Source organism: Sphaerodactylus townsendi, linkage group LG15 (assembly GCF_021028975.2).
Source record: "Sphaerodactylus townsendi isolate TG3544 linkage group LG15, MPM_Stown_v2.3, whole genome shotgun sequence".
Lineage (NCBI taxonomy): Eukaryota > Metazoa > Chordata > Lepidosauria > Squamata > Sphaerodactylidae > Sphaerodactylus > Sphaerodactylus townsendi.
In genome coordinates, this window is record NC_059439.1 from 18,721,579 (window position 1) to 18,743,982 (window position 22,404).

The following is a 22,404-nucleotide window of genomic DNA, read 5'->3' on the forward strand; positions in this document are numbered from 1 at the left end:
TGCCTTATTCTGCACGTGCGGAAGGGGCCTTTCTGGCAGCCGTTCTCCAGGGTTTGGAGCCGATCCATTTAACCAGAGGTGTCGGAGAGTGTATTTGGGACCTTCTGCCTGCAAGCAGATACTTTACTACTCAGCCCCAATTTGTCCCGTAAAAAGCTTCCTCCAACTTCAGTTAGCTCTTCCTACAGCGGAAGGTTTGCTCAAACTGGAGGAAGGCTTCAAACTTTGCTGACCAGAATGACAGGAATACGGGCCAGAACTTGTGCCCACACTCCTTTATATGGGATCGGAGCCCTTTCAAAAATAAACAAGCCGGCCTGCTTCCGCACAGAAATCTTTCATCGTATCGATAACGCTCTCTTGCTGCTTTTTACAGAACTGGTCATCTGACAGCCAGATTACACAATATGTTTCGGAGCAGTTTAACAATTCCGCTGGCAGCTCTGAAGTTGTGCAAATAACTCTCCACTGGGAAAGCTGGCACATCCCCCACAACTGCTGGAGGACCCAGAAGCTGGTTTTTAAACAACATATCCTGTAGTTTGGTCTGTAGTGGCAGCTCTCCAAAGTGGCAACACTCTTCAGGAAACGGCTTTGCAATTCCACTTCTGACCATTGGATGGTAGTCAATGGATAATTTCCCTTTTTGAATTTTAGGCAGGCAGGCAGGCAGGGAGGGAGAAATCCCTTCTCTTTTGGGGGGAGGGAAAGACTGTGGGGTTTACAGCAGAGCCACACGATGATACTACTGCTTTTGTGTGTGTGTGTGTGTGTGTGTGTGTGTGTGTGTGTGTGTGTGTGTGTGTGTGTGTGTGTGTGTGTGTAAAATGCAACTTGTTGGGACGGGGAGATGTTAGCGAGCTTGTGGTGGCACGACTTTCGCTCCCAAGGCACTTGCCTTCCACATTCATCAAAGCTTGTACATCACTCAAGACACGGTGTGTGAAGTAGCAGGCATACTTCTCATTCTTTTAATCCACGCTCCCCCTCCCCTCCCCCTGCCACATTCCCCCCCCAGAAATTATTTCTTGCAGAGTCAGGTACACAAATAAGTTAACAATCAAAATGGCAGCACAGGTTCAGACACAGCTGGAGGGGAGGGGAGGTAATAAATAGGAAGAGAGGGAAAGAAAGCACAGGGGGATTCCAGAGGTAACTCTGATCGAGAACAGTGGCTTTCAAATGGGGGTCTCGGAACTCTGGGATTCCTTTGGAATGTATCGAGAGCTCCACACAAGTAACAGTCGACCAGCTTACTGGACCCCTGGACTTCCCCTCCAAACCACAGCCAAAAGGAAATGATGGCTACTCTATAGGGGCACAATGTGTAGCCACGGTCCCTGTGGCAATTATGGGGCTTAGCAGGCATGGCTCCAGGCACTCAAAAATACACCCAAGAACTTTCTGTCCCATGCCGGAGAACCTTGGTAGAGACACAGCAACAGAAAGGGCAATCAGGGGTTACAAGGTCTGGGAAACAGTGAACGGAACAGCCCGTACCACAGAGAGATGCACCGTGCAGTCCATGGCTGAAAAGGAAGGATTCGCAGGAAAAGACGGTCTGAACCAAGAGCTCTGAGTCAGCAATGCCCTAGCCTCATATGGCAACCATATGTGCCCATTTAATCATTAGTCATACATGAAGAACTCCGTTTATCTTTGTGGCCATCTCCCAAGCAGAATGTTTTCTTTCCACAGCTGGTCCGCCAAATCTGTCAAGGATACTTTCCAGCAGTGCAGTCAGCCAATGAGAGGTACCCTATGGGCGCGACTAATGCTATAGAATCCAGCCATGGCGAGACGATCTGCGAGTCAAAGATGGCAGCAGAGGCCATACCCCTGCCTTCATGGGCAGCAGGAACCCTGCGCACGTCCCCTTGGCCAATGAGAGATGATGATGTTGGACTGAGGGATCACGCCAATCCATGGCTGAACACCGTTCTCTGCTTCAGTGCGAGTAAAAAAAGCCTTGGTCTGCCAATAAGAAAACACATACTACGCTCCTTTCTCCCCCCCACTCTGCGCTTCCCTACGTCCGGCCAGTGCGGGTGAGGAGGGTGCAAACACAGGAGGTATCGATTCGGATCCAGCGCCAAGCCACAATCTTGTCCGAATCCATCGTGAGCGCCCTCACGTACGACTGTTTGGCCTTGCACTCGGAGATCCAGTGGCGTCGATCCACGCCGCGGCAACCCCCCACCGTGCCTCCCGCGGGATTACACTTGGTCTCAAAGAAATATTGCTTGAGCGGCCCGGTCAACGTTTGGACCTCTGAAAGCACGGTCACGGTTTTGCCGCGAATGTCCACGGCTGTACGCTTGTCCGTCACCCAGACGTTGACGCTGTCGCACACCGACATCTCCCCCCGCCGTATGGCCCCCTCCACAGACCGTTTCGACTTCAGTGTTCTGTTAGCGGCCTGCCCCGGGTGGGCACCAGAGTCCTCCATGAGAAAAAGCATAGGTGGATCAATAGGCTGGTAGCTTGAAAGGGTGACACGTGGAGAGAAGAGGTCCCAGTCCCCAAGAGGGGTCTCAGCCCAGAGGGCCTCAGTAGTGTTGGGGCGGGCACTGTGGTTCGGAAGTGGCGCAGCACAGGTGACACAGAACAGCGGGGTAATCATGGCATGGAACAGAATAAGCATCACTCCCTGTGCAGCGGAGACCTGTGTAAGAAAAAGAAAACACATCTGGGAAAAGGAAAAACACCAGGCCCAAATCACCCATGCATTCAGCGAGGCTGGAATGAGACTGTAAATCAACCCTGCTGAGAGGCCCTCCATGGATGGCAGAAAATACAAACAAGGACTTTGGAAATTGCCTCGCGGTTCTCCCCATGTTCACGCTGGAGGCAGGAAAGGAACTCAGGAGCCCTTGATGAGGCATGCACAATTCACTGGCCTAGTTCCCAAGACTGATAACTTCTTCGATTAACTCTCCTCCCATATTTATCTTTCTCCATTATCATCTGGAGTCGGTTCAAAGTCGACCTTCGCAATGCTTAGAACGAAGGACGTGTTCCTGTGATTCACTAGAATGGCCCCCAATACCTTTTGTTGCAAGCGTCGTGCCGGTTCTTCAAGTGTCAGCCACGGTGGCGCAGTTTTTGAAGTCTCTTTTTCATTCATTCATTCATTCATTCATTCATTCATTCATTCATTCATTCATTCGTTTAGCCATTTCCTTATAATATTCCGCTGTGAACCCATCTGTCCCGGGGGATTTATTCTTTTTTAATTCTTTAATTACCCTAAATATTTCTTCTTGTGTTATGGTCTCTTCTATAGCTATCCTATCTTCCTGAGAAATGGTTTTATTCATTTTCTCCTCGTAGTGTGTGTTTCTTTCATAATTAAATAGTTGTTGGTAAAATTCCTCAAATTTTTTTCCTAATTAATTTATTTTCTGTCATTATCTGATTCCTTTCATCCTTTAACTTTCTCACTCTTTGTTTCTCCTTTCTTTTCTTCAAATAGTTCGCTAACCATTTAACTGAATGTATATTGTTTCTTTGAAACTGATTTTTTTTACCCAAATCTCCTTTTCCCACAAATCCATCTTGTCTAGTTCCAGTTTTTGAAGTCTCAAGCTTGTTCAAAGATGAGACTCAGTCCAGACTGAGATCCTGTTGATTGCTAACCTTGGGGCTGATTTTCTCACTGAAGAGCAATGTTTGGTCTGGGGTCCCCACCCGATGTCCTTTGTAACAATCGGACATGAGTTCCAAAGTTCCCCTGTCTGCTGTGCACTATTTGGTTCATGATTGCAGCGTGTATGAAAAAGGAGACTCAGCGACTCCTGCAGATCGTTGCTCCATTTTGCCTGTTCTAAACAGTCTGAGAAGCAATATTTGGCCACTGAGGGAAACCGATGTGAAAGAAGGTTGCCAACCTCCGGATGGTCAAACTAGAACAATTTGTACCAAAAAAAAAAAGAAGAAGAAGAAGAAGAAGAAGCTTGCAGTCACAAGACTGGATAGCTAATAAAAACTTAGAGATACTTTACTACTGTATGCTTTATTACTGTATACAAGGCAAATCTCCAAAGTTTCAACACAGTGTACAATTGTGGGGGACTTGTTCTTCAATCTCCACTGTGACACTTAAATAATATCAGTACAGTGAAGAAGAAGAAGAAGAAGAAGAAGAAGAAGAAGAAGAAGAAGAAGAAGAAGAAGAAGAAGAAGAAGAAGAAGAAGAAGAAGAAGAAGAAGAAGAAGAAAAGTTGGATTTCTATCCCCCTTTTCTCTCCTGCAGGAGACTCAAAGGGGCTTACAAACTCCTTGCCCTTCCCTGCTCACAACAAACACCCTGTGAGGTAGGTGGGGCTGAGAGAACTCCAAAGAACTGTGCCTAGCCCAAGGTCACCTAGTCGGTACGTGCTGGAGTGCACAGGCTAATCTGAATTCCCCAGATAAGCCTCCACAGCACAAGCGGCAGAGCGGGGAATCAAACCTGGTTCCTCCAGATTAGAGTGCACCTGCTCTTATCCACTTTGCCACTGTTGTACAGGAATGGGGGACTTGTTTCTGAGGCCCCTTCCGCACATGCAAAATAATGCACTTTCAGTCCACTTTTAATGCACTTTGCAGCTGGATTTTACTGTGTGGAATAGCAAAATACACTTGCAAGCAATTGTGAAAGTGGATTGAAAGTGTGTTAGTCTTCATGTGCGGAAGGTTTCCCTGAAAATAAGACAGTGTCTTACATTAATTTTTGCTCCCAAAGATGCGCTATGTCTTATTTTCAGGGGATGTCTTGTTTTTTCTGTGTTCTGTTCGTCGGGCATGCTTCCAAACAAAAACTTTGCTACGTCTTACTTTTGGGGGATGCCTTATATTTCACACTTCAGCAAAAACTCTACTACGTCTTATTTTCAGGGGATGTCGTATATTCAAGGAAACAGGGTATATACAGCTGCTTACGCCTGGCACACAAGCTTTATGGTGCGCCGTTCTCAAGTTTGAAATGTCAAGTTCGATACTGTACACAGTAGTAAAGTAGTTCTAAGTTTTGTTTTAAAATAAGATATCCAGTCTTGTGACATGGTGGAACTTCCAGATGATGGCTGGAGGTGTCCTGGGATTACAACTGATCTCTAGGCAACAGAGATTGGTTTACCTGGAGGAAGTGACTGCCAAGGAAGGTGGACTCTATATGGCATTAGCCCTCACTGAAGCCCCTCCCTTTCCCAAACTCTGCCTCTTCAGGCACCATTCACAATACTTCCAGGTATTTCTTTACCCAGAGAAGGCAACACTGAACATGAAAACTTGGGAGTTTCCCCAACAGGCCAAATAGAACCACCTTCTCAACCTCATCCATGCCCTATGAGGAGAGACTTAGGGAGCTGGGGATGTTTAGTTTGGTGAAGAGAAGGTGAAGAGGTGACATTTTAGCCATGTTTAGATATTTGAAGGGAGGTCATGTGGGTGAGGGAGGAAGCTTGTCTTCTGCTGCTCCAGAGACTAGGGGCAAGGTGGGTTCAAGGTGTTGGGCAAGAGATTCCACCTAAGAGAGCAGCAGTGGCGCAGGAGGTTAAGAGCTCGTGTATCTGATCTGGAGGAACCGGGTTTGATTCCCCGCTCTGCCGCCTGAGCTGTGGAGGCTTCTCTGGGGAACTCAGATTAGCCTGGGCACTCCCACACACGCCAGCTGGGTGACCTTGGGCTAGTCACAGCTTCTCGGAGCTCTCTCAGCCCCACCCACCTCACAGGGTGTTTGTTGTGAGGGGGGAAGGGCAAGGAGGTTGTCAGCCCCTTTGAGTCTCCTGCAGGAGAGAAAGGGGGGATATACATCCAAACTCTTCTTCTTCTTCTAAACATCAGAAAAAACTTCCTGACCGTCAGGGCTGTTGGACAGTGGAATGCACTGCCTCGGAGTGTGGTGGAGTCTCCTTCTGTGGAGGTTTTTAAAGAGTGGCTGGATGGCCATCTGTCAGGAGTGCTTTCATTGTGTGTTCCTGCATGGCAGGAGATTGGACTTGATGGCCCTTGAGGTCTCTTCCAACTCTATTATTTTTTCAAGTCAGAAAAATGGGGCTGATGGGGGACGGGGGAAGGAGGCTAAAGCACCCTTTCCAGGAACCCTGCAGCCCTGATCGGAATCACCCACCACCCACAGGAGAATTGTGCAACTCACATGCGACTGTTGCTCACAAGGACATTGGGCGGGGACCTCTGGATTCAATTTGGGTGCTTTGTAATGTTGAAACTGGCCCTCGCGATGGCCTCCTCCAGACACAGTCGCTTTTTCCTTGACCTAGTGAGTTTGCAGTCTGGAAGTGCAATTCTGCCTCTGTTTCCAGAGGAAATTCGGGCCTCCTCTGCGACAAGCCCCACCTTTAGCCAACTTTGCCAGCTGGGTCCGTTCAGTGAAAAGCAAGATCTGGCCACGGTTATCCGTTCTCCAATCACACCCAGATTAGATTACAGCAACAAACTGTGTTGGGGCCTCCTTTGAACGTTGTTGGGAAACTTCCGTTGACCCCCAATGCGGCAGGCAGGGAGGCTGCTGAAGGGAACACATTTTTGGGAATGTACCTGGCCAGTTCTGGGGGTGGTGGGGGGTGGGGGGAGAGGACAGACTCTGTGGCTTTCAGTTTATTTCCTGAGGGCTCAACTAGATGAAACTTGTGGGACAAGCTGGGATGGAGTTTCTGTGGCCCAACTTGTGTCACATGAAGTAAAACAGAAGAGTTTGGATTTATATCCCACCTTCCTCTCCTGTAAGGAGACTCAGGGTGGCTTACAAATTCTTTTCCCTTCCTCTCCCCACAACAGACACCTTGTGAGGTGGGTGGGGCTGAGAGAGTTCCGAAGAACTGTGACTAGCCTAAGGTCACCCAGCAGGAGTGCGGAAACACATCTGGTTTACCAGATAAGCCTCTGTCAGGTGGAGTGGGGAATCAAACCCGTTTCTCCAGATTAGAATCCACCTGCTGTTAACCACTACACCACGCTGGCTTGAAAGATGAGGAAATGAATGTTCCTGAGGGCTGGCGGTTCTGGTTAGAGCGCGTGAGCAGGGCAAGAAGGTCTTCCCTTCAACAACATTTTCCCAAGCTGAGAGAGCTGTAGGGGGCTGTTTGCTCTGCTGTTGAGCTCCGTGTGGACTAAGTGTAGCATGTGGAGCCCCAAAATAGACCAAACAGACCCCCCCTCAAAGTTGTCTTAGGGAAAATGGCATGGGAAGGAGGAGGAGGAGGAAGAGGAAGAAGAGGAATAAGGAGGAGGAGGAGGAGAAGGAGGAGAAGGAGGAGGAGGAGGAGAAGAAGAAGAAGAAGAAGAAAAAGAAGAAGAAGAAAAAGAAGAAGAAGAAGAAGAAGAACAACAACAACAACAACAACAAGAACAAGAAGAACAAGAAGAAGAGCAGGAGTTTGGATTTATATCACCCTTTTATACCACCCCTTGGATTTATACCACCTCTTGAGTAAGGGCACTGAAAGGGGCTTACAAACTCCTTCCCTTCCTTCTCCCACAACAGGCATCTTGGTGGTTGCTGCACAGCCCAAATATAACAGGCTGAGGAAGCTATTTCTCCGCATCCAAAGGGAAGGGCTCAAATCTACTAGTGGGCGTGGCATGGGGCAGCACCAGCAGATTTGCCCTTTCCAGGGCATTTGCCCTAGCAGAGGAGTGAATCCATTGGTGGGCAACTGCTGTGACCCTCCCTAGTGATGGGACACAGCGTTGGATGCTGCACCCGCGTCTCTGCACCCCTGCTGCTGGCATAGTGGGACAGGCCGGGGGAGGAGCCTTCTGACCATTGTTCTTATTGCACCAGCAGCCAGGGCTTTGGACTTATGGCACCAAAAAAGTGGCATAAATCCACTAAGCCTAATGGGGCTTCCTGGCAGTGGGGAAGCTTTTTTGCATTTTAAATTTCCTCATAATGCCAGGAAACCGCCCTGGGAGGGCAGGCTGGCATGGCTGGCACCACGACTGGCTGTCCAGCCCGTTCGATGGGGCTGACTGTATATTACGTGTTGTTCCTCTAAGTGAGAAGGAGAGCAGTGTGTGCTTGTGAGTAGGTTTGCTGCAAGTGTTGTGCTCTTTCTGTATCTGTCCTGTTTGCCTGGAGGTGAGAGGCTGGTTTTGTGAGTGCCTTATGTGTGTGGTTACATAAGGCTGTCTCTGCACTGCTGCGTATGCGTGCCTCGGCCTATAGTTTGTGGCTTGGCTCGCTTTCACAAGTTATCTGTTCTGCACATGTTTTGCATCCCCCCTGAAACCGATCGTCTTTGATTGCCAAAGCATTAACCCAGATGGGATGCAAGGAAAGCAGGAATAGACTCTCTTATGTTTGTTTGTTTTAAACTGATTAGTAGCCCATGCAACTGTTTTGAAGCTGGAGGAAGGGCTGCCGGGTTGTTTGTTTAGCACGTGCTTCTCATATCTTGTTAACAGTTTATATTGTCCCTCTGAATCTGCAATTATCTTTGCAATAAGTAAAAACAAAAAAAAGGTACAGTCACTGGAGGCTAGTCCAAGCCGGAACGTGTCCAGAGGAGGGCAACCAAAATGGTAAAAGGCCTGGAATCCATGCCCTACGAAGAGAGACCTAGGGAGCTGGGGATGTTTAGTCTGGAGAAGCGAAGGTTAAAGGGGGGGGGGGCATAATAGCTATGTTTAAATATTTGAAGGGATGCCATGTCGAAGAGGGAGCAAGCTTGCCTCAGAGACTAGGCCATGGAGCAATGAAGGTGCAGGAAAAGTGATTCCACCTAAACATTAGAAGAACTTTCTGACTGTCAGGGCTGTTCGAAAGTGGAATTCACTGCCTTGGAGAGTGATGGAGTCTCCTTCTTCGGAGGTTTTTCAAGCGAGGCTGACTGAACATATATCGGGAGTGCTTTGACTGTGTGTTCCTGCATGGCAGGGGGTTGGACTTGATGGCCCTTGGGGATCTCTTCCAACTCTGTGATTCTATGAATTAAAGAATGGTCCATTCTGCAGAGCACAAATAGAACGTCTGGACACACAAATAAGACCTCCTGGGGACCTCTTTAAAAAAGCTACCTCTCATTGTTTGTCTGAACAACACAGGTGTCAGAGGAGAAAAGAGGCTTTCTCCCACCTGGTCTTTAAGTTCTCTGGTCAGTTTCCTCCTGAGCTCTCTGGCCAGTTTCCTCCTCTGGTCAGTTTCCTCCCTGGTCAGATCCTCCCTGCCTGCGTTTGCTCTGCAGGCTCTGATCCTGGGCGCCTTTTCAGCCCAAAAGGTACATAGTGGTACTCTGCTCATCCTGCCGATTCCAGCAATATGTAGTTTTCCTTTTTAAATTTTTGATGAGGCATCTGCGAAGAAAAGCAGACATGCTAAGAGAATCTTAGCCTCTTGGAGGACTGGTCTACTGCCCATTGAAAAGCATTGGGGCCGTGGAGGACAGCCTCTACTACCCCATGCTTTTAAATGGGTGGTAGACCAGTCCTCCAAGAGGCTAAGATTCTCTTAGCATGTCTGCTTTTCTTCACAGGGTTAACTTTCTCATGACCCTCCCTTATCTTCAAAGCAGCTGCTAACTAGCATTTTAAAAACAGATCTTAATTACCATATGCTTCATTTCCCATCTGGATAACCCTCAGCATTTCCCATTTGTAAAACTGGTGATATTATCTGTAGAATATTTATTTAGGAATCATAGTTTCAGATAGGGATCCATAGTTCCCATCAGTTCCCTTTCAGTACGCCAAATTGCTGAAAGGGGTTACGGAATTGTACCCCAGCATCTGAGAGTCAAAGAGGTTCCTACCCTTCCTTCTACGGCAGGGTAGAGACCTGCGGCTCTCCAGATGTTCGGGAACTACAATTCCCATCCCAGCCCCTTTCAGCCATGGCCAAATTGCCATGCTGAGATATGGAGGTAACAATTCTGGAAACAGGTTATTCTGACTTAATGCTTTGATTATACAAGGCAGTATATAATTACTTATTTGTGGCTGGGCTCACTTCCTTGAGTCATCAGCTGTGCATGCGTTTTTGGTGAGTGGTCACGGACTCACTGATTATCTTTGAGAAGAGAAGAAGAGAAGAGTTTGGATTTATATCCCCCCTTTCTCTCCTGTAAGGAGACTCAAAGGGGCTTACAATCTCCTTGCCCTTCCCTGCTCACAACAAACACCCTCTGAGGTGGGTGGGGCTGAGAGAGCTCCGAAAAGCTGTGACTAGCCCAAGGTCACCCAGCTGGCGTGTGTGGGAGTGCACAGGCTAATCTGAATTCCCCAGATAAGCCTCCACAGCTCAAGCGGCAGAGCGGGAATCAAACCTGGTTCCTCCAGATTAGAATGCACCTGCTCTTAACCACTACTGCCACTGCTGCTCCCTAGGTAAGACTCGACCTCAGTGGTCCTTTTCCTTTACTTATTGCAAAGATAATTGCAGCTTCAGAGGGACAAAATCGATATAGGTCATCTAGATAGTCCTTTATCTCTTAAACTCCTTAATCCTACGCTACGTGTACATACATGTTGATCTGCATATGATGTGTACAGCTTGGCTCATCTGCTGTGTATGCACTTTTTAGTTCTCGTTTCATGCTGGTGATATTGTCGTAAGCCTGGATTGTGTTAAGATGATCCACGATGACCCAATGCAATGTGCTGATGTTGTTGCTTGGCGATAGGGAACGTGTACACACCTGCAGTAGTTATACACCCAGAGGAAGTGAGTGCTTTCAGTGTGTTCCACTCCCTGACTCACCAGTTTCTGCCCCTGAGCAGCTATTTTATGAGCAACTGAGGTTAGTGGACCCTTAAAAAAAGAGAGCAGATCTTACAGGCCTATAATCCACTTATCCCTGCAAAGCATTACGATGCACAAAGAGTCCTGCTGCATCAGATCACCTAATCCAGCGTGGTGTACTCTAATCTGGGAAACCAGGTTTGATTCCCTGCTCTGCCACTTGAGCTGTGGAGGCTTATCTGGTGAAGGAGATTAGCTTGTGCACTCCAGCACACGCCAGCTGGGTGACCTTGGGCTAGTCACAGTTCTTTGGAGCTCTCTCAGCCCCACCCACCTCACAGGGTGTTTGTTGTGAGAAGGGCTGGGGGGGGCGGGAGGAGATTGTAAGCCCCTTTGAGTTTCCTTACAGGAGAGAAAGGGGAGATATAAATCCAAACTCTTCTTCTTCTTCCACACAGTGGCCAACCACTAGGAGGGCCGGCAAACAGAGCACAGAGGTCAAGGCCTTTCCCTTGTTGGCCCCTGCTGAAAACAGAAGGTCAATTTAATCATTGTGGCTCATATTGATAATCCTTCCTCCCATGAATTTGTCTAACTGATATATCTATTTTTCAATTTGGCCAAATCTGTGAATACTTAAACAAGAGTTTCAAGTCATGGACAGATAAGTCAGCTATTTCTTCAAACCTGAGGAAGCCCCAGGTTTGCAGTAAGAGCTGAAATCTTTCAAAAAATGGGGTAGAAAAATAATTTAAATGAAGCGCCTGCAGCTTTAAGAAACTGATACCCTCAGTGGTTGTTGATAGGCAACCACCAACAGCATTACCAGTCTTCCAGATTTGGTTTTTGTCAGGAAAAGGCAGGGGGGAGAAGCAGGGTCTTTTCCAGGGCTGTTTTGGTTTTTGAGGAAAGACCCATCAGGGCCAAGCCGGTCAGCAACCACCTGTGCTTCTCACTTTCCCTGCAGAAAGCAGGAGCACTTCTGGGGTGACTTTTGCACCAGAGCAGGGCAAGGGCAGGGCAGGGCAGAGCCAGCCATGGGTAATCAGCCAATGATTTAATTATTTTAACTTGGGTTTAAATAAAACCTCCCTTAGCCTCTGCTGGTATCAACTTGCACAGTGTCACTAGGTAGTTTGGGTTACCCACATTTTTCAGGGATTGAGAACAGTCCCTGTACTTAGTCTGTATGCTTTTGAGTAGAGCAATACAAAAAATGCCCGTTTCACTTCATTGTCTATTAACCTAGTCTTCAAAATTTGAAGAGGGGCTGTCACTTAAAAGGCAGAGCATCAGGCAGAGCAAAGTCCCGGAATCAGTCCCGGAATCGGTTCCCAGCATCTCCAATTAAAGGGATCAAGTACTAAGTGATATATTCAATTCTTCACATCAGTTTTAAACCTATTTATCCCTAGCTGTTGCGGGTTTTCTAGGCTGTGTGGCTGTAGTCTACCAGTCCACGGCCACACAGCCCAGAAAACTCACAACCTCCAGTTGATTCTGGTAATGGAAGCCTTGGAGAATACATATTTTATTTCTGCTAGGGGAGGTTTCTATTTCACGCATCTGAGAAAGTGGGTTCTAAAGTCTGCCTCAGAAAAAGATGTGAGTAGAGCTGTATATTCCTCCGCCGCAGAACTCAACATGCCGGATCTTCATTGTTGTAGAATGCTCTGCCTGGGTCTGAATGCCTACCTAGCCCTGTTCAGTAAAAATACAATGCACTATAAATGCTCTTATATCAAGGTGACTGAGCCACGTGGCGTAGTGGTTAAGTGCTTGCACTGCCACTCACACGGTCAGGAGTTCAAGCCCCCTGTGGGTCAGATATCCTGGCAGCTGGCTCATGGTCAGCTCAGCCATCCATCCATTCCTTGGTCGGTAAATGAGTACCTAGCACATAGCTAGGGGGGTAAAGAATAGCTGGGGAAAGCAATGGCAAACTACCCCACAAAAGAGGCTTGCCTATGAAATCACTGCTCGCAGTGGTACCCCAGGGCCGGATACGACTGAAGGGGAAACTTTACCTTTTTATATCAAGGTACCATGTTCAATAACGTAAACAACAATGGTTTTGACAAAGGCAGCACGTAGAAATGAATGATAATCCTCATATTCGTCCAGGACTATGTTCTAACGTGGAAGCATAAAATTTTCTTGACCGCTGCACCTCAACTGACCTGATCTTTATCTGAGACGGAGTATGGTCGATTACAGTTTATGCCATAATAAAACTGTTAGGTCTTCAGAGATGGGAAGCGGGAGGTTACCTGTGGTTTCAGTGTTTCCTTCGGCTACAGCCAAGCAGATACTGGGCTTTACACATGACCTTGAAGCCTAGCGTCTTCCTTGGATGCTTCCTGAGGCAAACAAGCCTGGGAAGAGTGTAGCCTTCTTGGTGTCTTCGCTGTGCTGCCCAGTTCCTTCCGGGCACTGATACCTGCTTGTAGTTCATGTGCCTGAATAGCTGGACTCCTCAGGGTCTCCACAAACCTGTAGCCTCATCCTCGTTTCTCCCTGGGATGAGTGAGGGGAACAGACTCTTTCCCAGAGGACTCCATTTCCCACCATTGACCAAAGACTGCACGGCAGAAGATAGAAGTCTGTCAAGGAAGGCAGAGTGGCCACAGGGCTTGATGTCAGTCACAGGAACTAGAGAAGGAAAGCAAAAGCAAAACTGTCAAGAGACAGAACCCAGTTGGCCTAGACTGAAATTCCTCCATTTTGAAGAAGACGAGGAGAAGGAGTTTGACTTTATATATCCCCCCTTTCTCTCGTGCAAGGAGACTCAAAGGGGCTTACAATCTCCTTTCCCTTCCCTCCCCCCCCCAACAAACACCCTATGAGGTGGGTGGGGCTGAGAGAGCTCCGAAGAACTGTGACTAGCCCCAGGTCACCCAGCTGGCATGTGTTGGAGGGCAGAAGCTAATCTGGTTCACCAGATAAGCCTCCACAGCTCAAGTGGCAGAGCAGGGGGTCAAACCTGGTTCTCCAGATTAGAGTGCACCTGCTCTTAACCACTACACCATGCTGCCAAAATCGAAACTGTCAGTAGACATAACCCAGGAGGCCTAGATCAAGGTAAGGTTCCTCCATTTTAAGTCTTCAAAGCAGTGGTCTTTAGCCTATAAAATAAGACCCACTGTTGGGTCATACAGCCATTATATTTTGTTGTTGGTGGTTTTGTGGAAGGACCTGCCGCTTATAGAGAGCAATGATGCCATAATGACCATGGTATTTGCCTTGACCCCAGTTAGGGTCATAGTTCTAGCTCCCCCTCTTCCCATCTTGTGACCCTGATGTCCTGTTTCTTCCAGTGGCTTGCAGTGCGCTGTGTCCCAAGCACTTGTCTGGGTTAAAAATGCCCCCGGGGTCTGGAAAGGTCACAGATCACTGCTCTGAAGTACATGTCAAAAATTCATAGGGCTTTCAGCCCTGAGGCCCTTTCCGCACATGCAGAATAATGCACAAGTCCAGTTCACCAGGTCAGAGTCCTCTGCTCACATGGAGGAGCGGGGAATCAAACCCGGTTTTCCAGATGAGACTCCCCCTGCTCTTAACCACCACACCACTACTCTGTCCTCCCTCGGGAAACCGCAACCCAGTGAGGCTGAAAATGCTTGGAGGAGTAGCTACAATTATGCCAAACAATGCCCTCCCGGGACATGCAGGTAATCCCTACCCTTGATATACGCCAGGGGTCTCCAAACTATGGCCCTCCAGATGTTCATGGACTACAATTCCCATCAGCCCCTGCCAGCATGGCTAAGTGGCAGGGCTGATGGGAATTGTAGTTTATGAACATCTGGAGGGCCATAGTTTGAAGACCCCTGATATACGCACACACACTTTTGTAAAGTGGTTTAGGGAACACCTCTTTGCCCAGCAACTCCTTTTCCTATCCCAGGGTCAGCTGGGAAACATCAGGTGACGCCTGCGGATTCTGCAGCTGCTGACGGGAGCCAAGGGAATGGGATCCAGATGTGGTAACATCTGAGGAGGGCTGCCACATGGGGGATGGGGTTGGACGGGTGGCTAATCCCTCTCGCCTTTGAACTGCCACTGACGGTCCCTCCACAATCCCCCTCTTCCTTTTCCTCCACCCCCCCCCCAGTCGATCTAGGCGGAGCTAAACCCACTTTCTACCTATTTCACTCCACCAGTGCATGGCACTCTTTCAACAGGGGAGGGGAAATAGGGTAGGGGGAGATAGGGAAAATAAATATCTTCCCCTTCATGAAGGACCGGGCAAGATTATAGGAAAAAGAGGCAAGGTTCTTTTTGCACTGAGATCTCTTCTCCTTCCAGATTTGGGTCCTCCGAAGAGAAAACTGTTATCTCGTGGACAGAATAAGTGGGGGATAGGAATAGTCTGGGGTGGAGTGGGTTAGAGGTAGCTTCGAGCCCCCCGTGGGTCAGATATCCTGGCAGCTGGCTCATGGTCAACTCAGCCATCCATCCATTCCTTGGTCGGTAAATGAGTACCTAGCATCGTGGTGGCGAACCTTTGGCACTCCAGATGTTATGGACTACAATTCCCATCAGCCCCTGCCAGCACAGCCAATTGGCCATGCTGGCAGGGGCTGATGGGAATTGTAGTCCATAACATCTGGAGTGCCAAAGGTTCGCCACCACTGATTCTTAGCACATAGCTAGGGGGTAAAGAATAGCCGGGGAAAGCAATGGCAAACTCCCCCACAAAAACGGCTTGCCTATGAAACCACTGCTTGCAGTGGTACCCCAGGGTCAAATACGACTGAAGGGGAAACTTTACCTTTACCTAGAGGTAGAAAGGACCAAAAGTCAGCCATCCCAACTTCCCCAATAAGGCTTGTTGAAAAGAAGGAAGGGGCTGAGGTAGTCCACGGCCCCTTCCGCACATGCCGAATAATGCACTTTCAATCCACTTTCACAATTGTTTGCAAGGGGATTTCGCAGTTCTGTACGCTAAGCACATTGAAAGTGGATTGAAAGTGCATTATTCGGCATGTGTGGAAGGGGCCCGTGGGTGTCCCCGGAACAAAGTCCATCAGAACAGCTAGAGCAGGAAAACAAGAAGTCTTCCAAGTTCTTTGTGGGAAGTAGATAAGAGTGTCACGTTGTTCTGTGGACTCCTCACGGCTTTGTAAGAGCAGCGGAAGGACCCCAGGGGCCTGCGTTCTGTGGCTGAGAACAGGGTGGGGCCAGGACAGCTGGGTTCTCTCAGAGGGGAGTGGTGCCCAGTGGCTAAGCAAACAATCCTGAGAGAGAGTCGAGCCTGACCCTTAGGCGATTTGCATGAGCCACCTTTTCCCCCACAATGCCCAGCTCCCGTGACCTCGCTCCCCTCCCAGGTGAGAGAGTGCCGGTTGCGGGCGCTGCTGCGCAAAGCTTGCAGGCATTCAGAATGTGCAAGGCAGCCAGCCCCTGCTCCGAGGAGGTATGCGCGTAGCTTAGCACCGGGCAGGCTCTAACCTGCCACCTTCCAGCCCTGACGCCAATCAGGGAGGCAGGGAAATGCAGCTTTTGTGGAAGATGCCCACGGTTCTGGCCTGCAGTAGCTAACCCGTTCTTCCTCTCCTCCGATGGGTCTTGTTAGGGGCGGATCTGGCTCCCCACCTTGAGCAATGCCTGGGCGGGGCGGATTCTGTATCCACTGTTGACAAAACAAACAGAATGTCTACCACTGCCCTCGCACGGCCAGCTCCGGTTGCTTCTTCACAAAGGCCAGAAGTTGCGCAGAAGTCGGAGGCTCAGATCGTGACCAGCAGACCCAGGATCAAATTTTGACTCAGCCGTGAATCTCGCTGGGAAAGTTTGGTCTGATGGTTGCCTCTTGGACTAACCTACCTAACAGGGTCGTTGTGAGGCTAAAAGGAGGATTTAAAGAAAAGGCTAAAAGGAGGATTTAAAGAAAAAACTACATTTTGCTATCCTGAGCTCCTTGGGAGGAGGGCACTTATCAACACACAATAATACAATAATTCTGTCTGCTTTCAAGCATCAATCAAGTTTGCATCTTAGAATCATGGAGTTGGAAGAGACCCCAAGGGCCATCCAGTCCAACCCCCTGCCATGCAGGAACACACAATCAAAGCACTCCTGACATATGTTCATCCAGCCTCTCTTTAAAAACCTCCAAAGACGGAGACTCCACCCCTCTCCGAGGCAGAGAATTTCACTGTCGAACAGCCCTGACAGTCAGGAAGTTCAATAACTTCAAAGCACATGAACTAGAAAAGAGGAAAGGATATGGGCCTCAGGTGGACGAGGTTTGTGGAGTCAGTAAATAGGATGCCACAGGAAAGGAGGGGAGGTATTAAAAGAGCCGCTGCTTGACTCCTTGTACAATTTCCAGGGTTTTTTTCATGAGGATCAGAAACTTGCATTTGTTTGGACAAATGAACGCCAAAATGCAAAGGTTGCCAAATTTTTTTCCAATGTCTTCATTTGGGGCTTGAGCCCCTAATTATACCCTCAACGGAGTGGGCTTTCTTTGCTTGAAGCCTTCCGCTCTCCGCGTCTGCTTAAACCTGGGAAACCTCCCTTCCCACAAGATTCAGAAATCCCGAGTGGGTAGCATTCCTTATTATGGCTGCTCAGAACCCGCCCACCAGAGAATCCTGTAACCAGCCACGATGCACGGGATCTGGGCCCTCCACATTGCAGTAATACCTGCCCTCGTTCCTCACAGAGAGATCTGGCTTCCCATCTGCTTTTGCAACACTTGAATGCCTTTCCGCGTCAATTTAGTTGCTTTGAATTTACCCTGAAGTCAAAGCAGATGCCTCAGTGTTATTGCTGCCCGGGGAAACCAAGAGGGGGGAATGAAGGGGAAACCGAGAAGGGGGAATGAAGGAGACACTGAGAGCGGGGAATGAAGATTACCTTGGGACAAAAGACTCAATATCGAGATCCCGGAACTAAAGTATCTCTGGCTAAGATAGGAGATGACCTTTTCCAGGGAACCTAAGAGTTTAGGCTCGCACCAGAGAGAATCTAGGGCTGTAGTGGCGAACCTACAATTGGCCATGCTGGCAGGGGCTGATGGGAATTGTAGTTCATGAACATCTGGAGTGCCATAAGTTTGCCATCATTGATCTAGGCAGGATTCTCCTCCCTTATTCTAATCTAAACAAGAGCAGTAATCCTAAATAAATTTACTAGGGAACAAGTCCCCCTGAATACCGTGAGATTTATTTCTGAGTACATGTGATTAGGATTGTGGTATATGCTTGCAATAATCTCCTCACTCATACTCTCTCTAGAGCAACAGGGCCATCCTAGGCTTGTATACTCCAGAGTAAATTCCATGGAGTTCAGTGGGACTTTGTACGTTTGTTTAGGATTCCATTGTAGGTCACGAGATCCAAACGTTTTGGCCTTCACTACCTACCCTGATCTGACTAATCCTCGGGAGTATTATTTACGGACCATGGAAGGCATAATCCGCAGTAACTTTTGTTGTGCCATGAAAGGGGACAATATTTTTAGCGTGCACGCCAAAGGCACAAATCCGTTTGGTCAGAAACAAAAGGAGATGGGGGAAATGGAACCTACTGATGTAAGCTGAGACCCAATTCTGTTCTACATCTTCTCTGACTACTATTCCACTCCTAAAGGCTTAATTGTCAACATGCCACTAATTTTACGAAGTGTCAAAAATAACAACAATTTAATGTGGTTAAAAAGTTTCAACTGGATTGGTTGTGTGTGTTAGTTCACGGTTTACAGTTGAATCTTGAATATCCGGGAGTCGTTAAGTCGTTAAAATTTGCTATTTCCGAGTCTCACTTAGTACCCCTGAATCCTACCCATTCTGATAACCCCTGCTCTACTCTGTATTGGTTGGCATGTCAGACTAGATCCGAGAGACCTGCATTTAAATCCTCATCATCGATGGGACGTTCACTGGGTGATTTTGGGGGCAGCTGCCTGCTTCACAGGATTGTTGTAAGGATAAAACGGGGATGGGAGAATCACGGGCATCCCCTTTGAGTTATTGCTCCTGTCTGAGACCCCCCAGCCGTCTTTGCATCCAGATCCCACAACCATCCCAGAAAACTCATTGCTGGATATCAGACATGGAAACCTGGATCCTATTTAACCAAACTGTAAAGACCCTACAGTCCTAAAAGTCTGGGTGGCTCGAGGGCTGTCAGAAGGGCGATTCTGTTTCCTACGCTTTTGAAGACCCATCACGTCTGCTATTTGTGACTGATTATTGCAGTGAGTGTGTGGTGTGGTGGGATTCAGGGGAAAGGGGGTGAAATCTCGGAGGCAACTCTTGCTCCAACTTTTCTGCCGCTGGTATGCCCTCCGTCCAAGGAACCAGGCGCCCTGCTTCGCATCACCAGCCAGTAATCCAAACCAGGCGGGATGGAGGAGCGAACAAGCCAGGGATATTTCCGCCTTTCCATTCATCTCTCCCCAGCTGGTTTCCATCTAGCCCTCCTTGTAGGCAAATCTCTCTCTCTCCTCTCTCTCTCTCTCTCTCTGTGTGTGTGTGTGTGTGTGTAAGGTGATGTTTCCCTTGACCATGGCCGTGTCCCCTGTTCCCTCTTTACCTGGCCGCAGTAGATCCCAAATAAGGAGTAAAGTCTTCCCAGCTGGGACACCTGAGCGCTTGGGCTGAGAAGAAGCATCAAGAGGGGGCGGCAGTTTTAGGGCTGGATTCTCTGAGGGGCATTAAGGCGAAAGGGAAGGGATGTCGCTGAAGTCTGGGTTCCTTGGGTTGTGTGTGTGGGGGGGGGGGAGTGCTCCAAGAGGCAGGGAAGTAGGCAATAAGGATATTGGGTGGGGAGGGGGGCTTGCTAGGTTCCCCGGACAGGGAGTGGGGTCTAGATCAGGCAAGAGGACAGACTCTTCCAACCCGGGATCTCCTACCTTGGGGATGCCCAGGCGGTGCCCGGGGGTCCGCGCTCCTGCCCCTTGGCATAGGTAGAGGGTGGGTGGGGGGCGTCCTTTTCTCCTCCTCCAGCCAGTGGGGAGCCCGTTCAGGTCCGCACACGCCAAAGGGGACCCTCTCTCGCCCGGGATCCCATTCCCGGCTTTGCTGTTCAAGGAGCGCGAAGGCTGCTGGAGTCGAGGGGGCGGGTGGAGAGAGGGAGAGCGAGGGGGGGGGGGGGAGAGTGTCGCTGGAGGCTCCGCTCCCGATCTTGGCGAGGGGGGGAAGGAAGAGCGCTTGGAAGTGGGGAAGAATGGGACGGCTAAGACAGCAGAAGGGGAAGACCCAGGTGGAGCAGGACCGGAGGAACTGGTTTGGAGCAGGAGCCGAGCAGAAGGCGAGCGCGGGGCGCGCAGGGCGCAGTCGGAGGGACTCCGCGTTCGAGACCCACTCCAGGCTGGGCGCGCTGACCGCGGGCGCTCCGGGAGAGGCGCCGCCAAACCCCTTCAGGGCCAGCACGCCAAGCCGGGACCCCTTTCCGCACATGCAGAATAATGCGCTTTCAATCCATTGTCGAAGGCTTCCAGCTGCCAGATTCAACTGGTTGTTGTGGGCTTTCCAGGCTGGGGGGCTGTGGCCTGGTAGCTCTCGGTCCTAACGTGTCGATGTGTTAGGCCCAAGATCTACCGGACCACGGCCACCCAGCCTGGAAATCCCACCACGTTGATCCCTTTTCAATGCACTTGGCAGCTGGATTTTACTGTGCGGAATAGCAGCATCCCCTTGCAAACAGTTGTGAAAGTGGATTGAAAGTGCTTTATTCTGCACGTGCGGAAGCAGCCCAGGACCCACTCCTGCTGTTGTTGTTCTTTCAGGGAATGAGGGATAGGGAGGAGGAGGAGGCTCAATGCGGACTAGCCGCCTGCCTGCATTGGTTGAGCAGAGAGGCGCGCAGTTGAAGGGAGCGTGCTCCTTCGTGGCGCGACTGGAAACAGGGAAATGGTCCAAGGTGGGCAGGAATCGCTGGAGGGGCAGCAACAAAGAGTATTCTGCCTTCCTCGCTGGCGAGGGCTGTTCTGAAGGCTGAGGCGAGTCCGGGTTCTGTTGGCGAAAATGCCGTCCATCTTTTTGGGAGCTGCGTTCCCCAAAGATGCCCCAAATCCGTTTCTCTGTCCTCTTCGTAGAATTACATATTAGCACAGTGGAACAGAAGAGGAGCAGCAGTGGCATAGGGGGTTAAGAGCTCGTGCATCTAATCTGGAGGAACCGGGTTTGATTCCCAGCTCTGCCGCCTGAGCTGTGGAGGCTTATCTGGGGAATTCAGATTAGCCTGGACATTCCCACACACGCCAGCTGGGTGTCCTTGGGCTAGTCACAGCTTCTCGGAGCTCTCTCAGCCCCACCTACCTCGCAGGGTGTTTGTTGTGAGGGGGGGAAGGGCAAGGAGATTGTAAGCCCCTTTGAGTCTCCTGCAGGAGAGAAAGGGGGGATATAAATCCAAACTACTCCTCCTCCTCCTCCTCTTCCTCCTCCTCCTCCTCTTCCTCTTCCTCTTCTTCCTCTCCTCCTCCTCCTCCTCCTCCTCCTCCTCTTCTTCTTCTTCTTCTTCTTCTTCTTCTTCTTCTTCTTCTTCTTCTTCTTCTTCTTCTTCTTCTTCTTCTTCTTCTTCTTCTTCTTCTTCTTCTTCTTCTTCTTCTTCTTCTTCTTCTTCTTCTTCTTCTTCTTCTTCTTCTGGGGTAGACTTCCAGTTTGAGATACATTCAGCAGTGAACAGTAGGGACTCCAAACCCCAAAGTGTCATAGAGGGCAGATACATAGACACAAAGAGCATTGACCTCTTGGTTGCTGCATTATTGACCAGTTTTCCTGACCAAAGGTGGGTTGCACTGAAAGCATACTGAACATTTCCTGGAGAAAGGAGGGAGGGAGAGAAGAACGAGAGAAAGAACGACAGAGCCAAAGGTAAAAACAGATGTGCTTAAAAGATCAGGGTTAAAAGTAGCTTACCTGTCTGGGAAGGTTGAAGATCCACCCCAGGGAAACAGGGCACTGCTTGGATTGTTTACTATGATTTCTGAAATGCAGGAAGACCTTTGACAAGTTCCCATCTGGGAAGCATAAATGTGCACACAGGGGCGTACCACCCAGGGGGACATATGGGGTCAAATGCCCCCGGGGCTGCAGCCATTTAGTCACATGGGGGGCGAAAAATCACCACCACACTCCTCCTCCCCCCCCCCCCCCAGGGAGAAGGACTGACTTCAAGACCTGATGCAAAAAAAGTTGTTTGATCTTGGTGGGGGAGGGCGGCTGTCCAAAAGGGAGGGGGTGGAAAACTCAGATTTTGCACCCGGCTACATGCTACTGTGTACACAGGAGGGTGGACTCACTGGTCCACGGCTCACACTCCTGCATGTTCTGTATAACACAGCCATGTGCACAGGATTTGGCTGGGTGATTGGTTGCCTTGGTAAACGTAGTCAAGATTTTGTGTGCAGAATCTAAGCAAATCAATGTGTGCGTATGACGGCTCTCATTCATAAGTTACGTGTGTATAAAGGCGGGGGCGTGGGGGTGGGACAGCATCTGTGGGTGTGATTTGGCTCCCTTCTGTACTTGGTCATGCTCTCTCCCCAGATAAACAAAACAGGAGCTCGGTGGCACAGTGAAAACGAACCGAATTTATCCGGGCGCTAGCTTCTGTAAATAAATCTCATTTGTCTTTAAGGGGCCACTAGAGTCCGGTTTTATTTTGCCGCTACAGGCGAACCTGCTACTCATCTCGAATTACCTCTCCAGAGAGGAACTTGTGAACTTTCCTAGGTTGTCTCGTGCTGTTCGACCTTTCAAGGGACCT

General features: G+C 49.3%; 1 protein-coding gene across 1 annotated transcript; it reads right to left on the minus strand.

The window, feature by feature from the left end:
• Nucleotides 1-931: 931 nt before the first annotated feature.
• NTF4 (neurotrophin 4) lies at nt 932-19,765 on the minus strand. Its single transcript, XM_048516863.1, has 3 exons — nt 19,547-19,765; nt 12,952-13,333; nt 932-2,665 (listed from the first exon to the last, which is right to left on the minus strand). Exon 3 carries the CDS (start codon nt 2,642-2,644, stop codon nt 2,030-2,032), a length of 615 nt encoding a protein of 204 aa, XP_048372820.1. The 5' UTR covers nt 2,645-2,665; nt 12,952-13,333; nt 19,547-19,765; the 3' UTR covers nt 932-2,029.
• Nucleotides 19,766-22,404: the final 2,639 nt, after the last annotated feature.

Bases quoted from the DNA above. Each gene is read 5' to 3' on its own strand.
- NTF4 (XM_048516863.1), bottom strand. From the start codon at position 2,644: ATGCTTATTCTGTTCCATGCCATGATTACCCCGCTGTTCTGTGTCACC.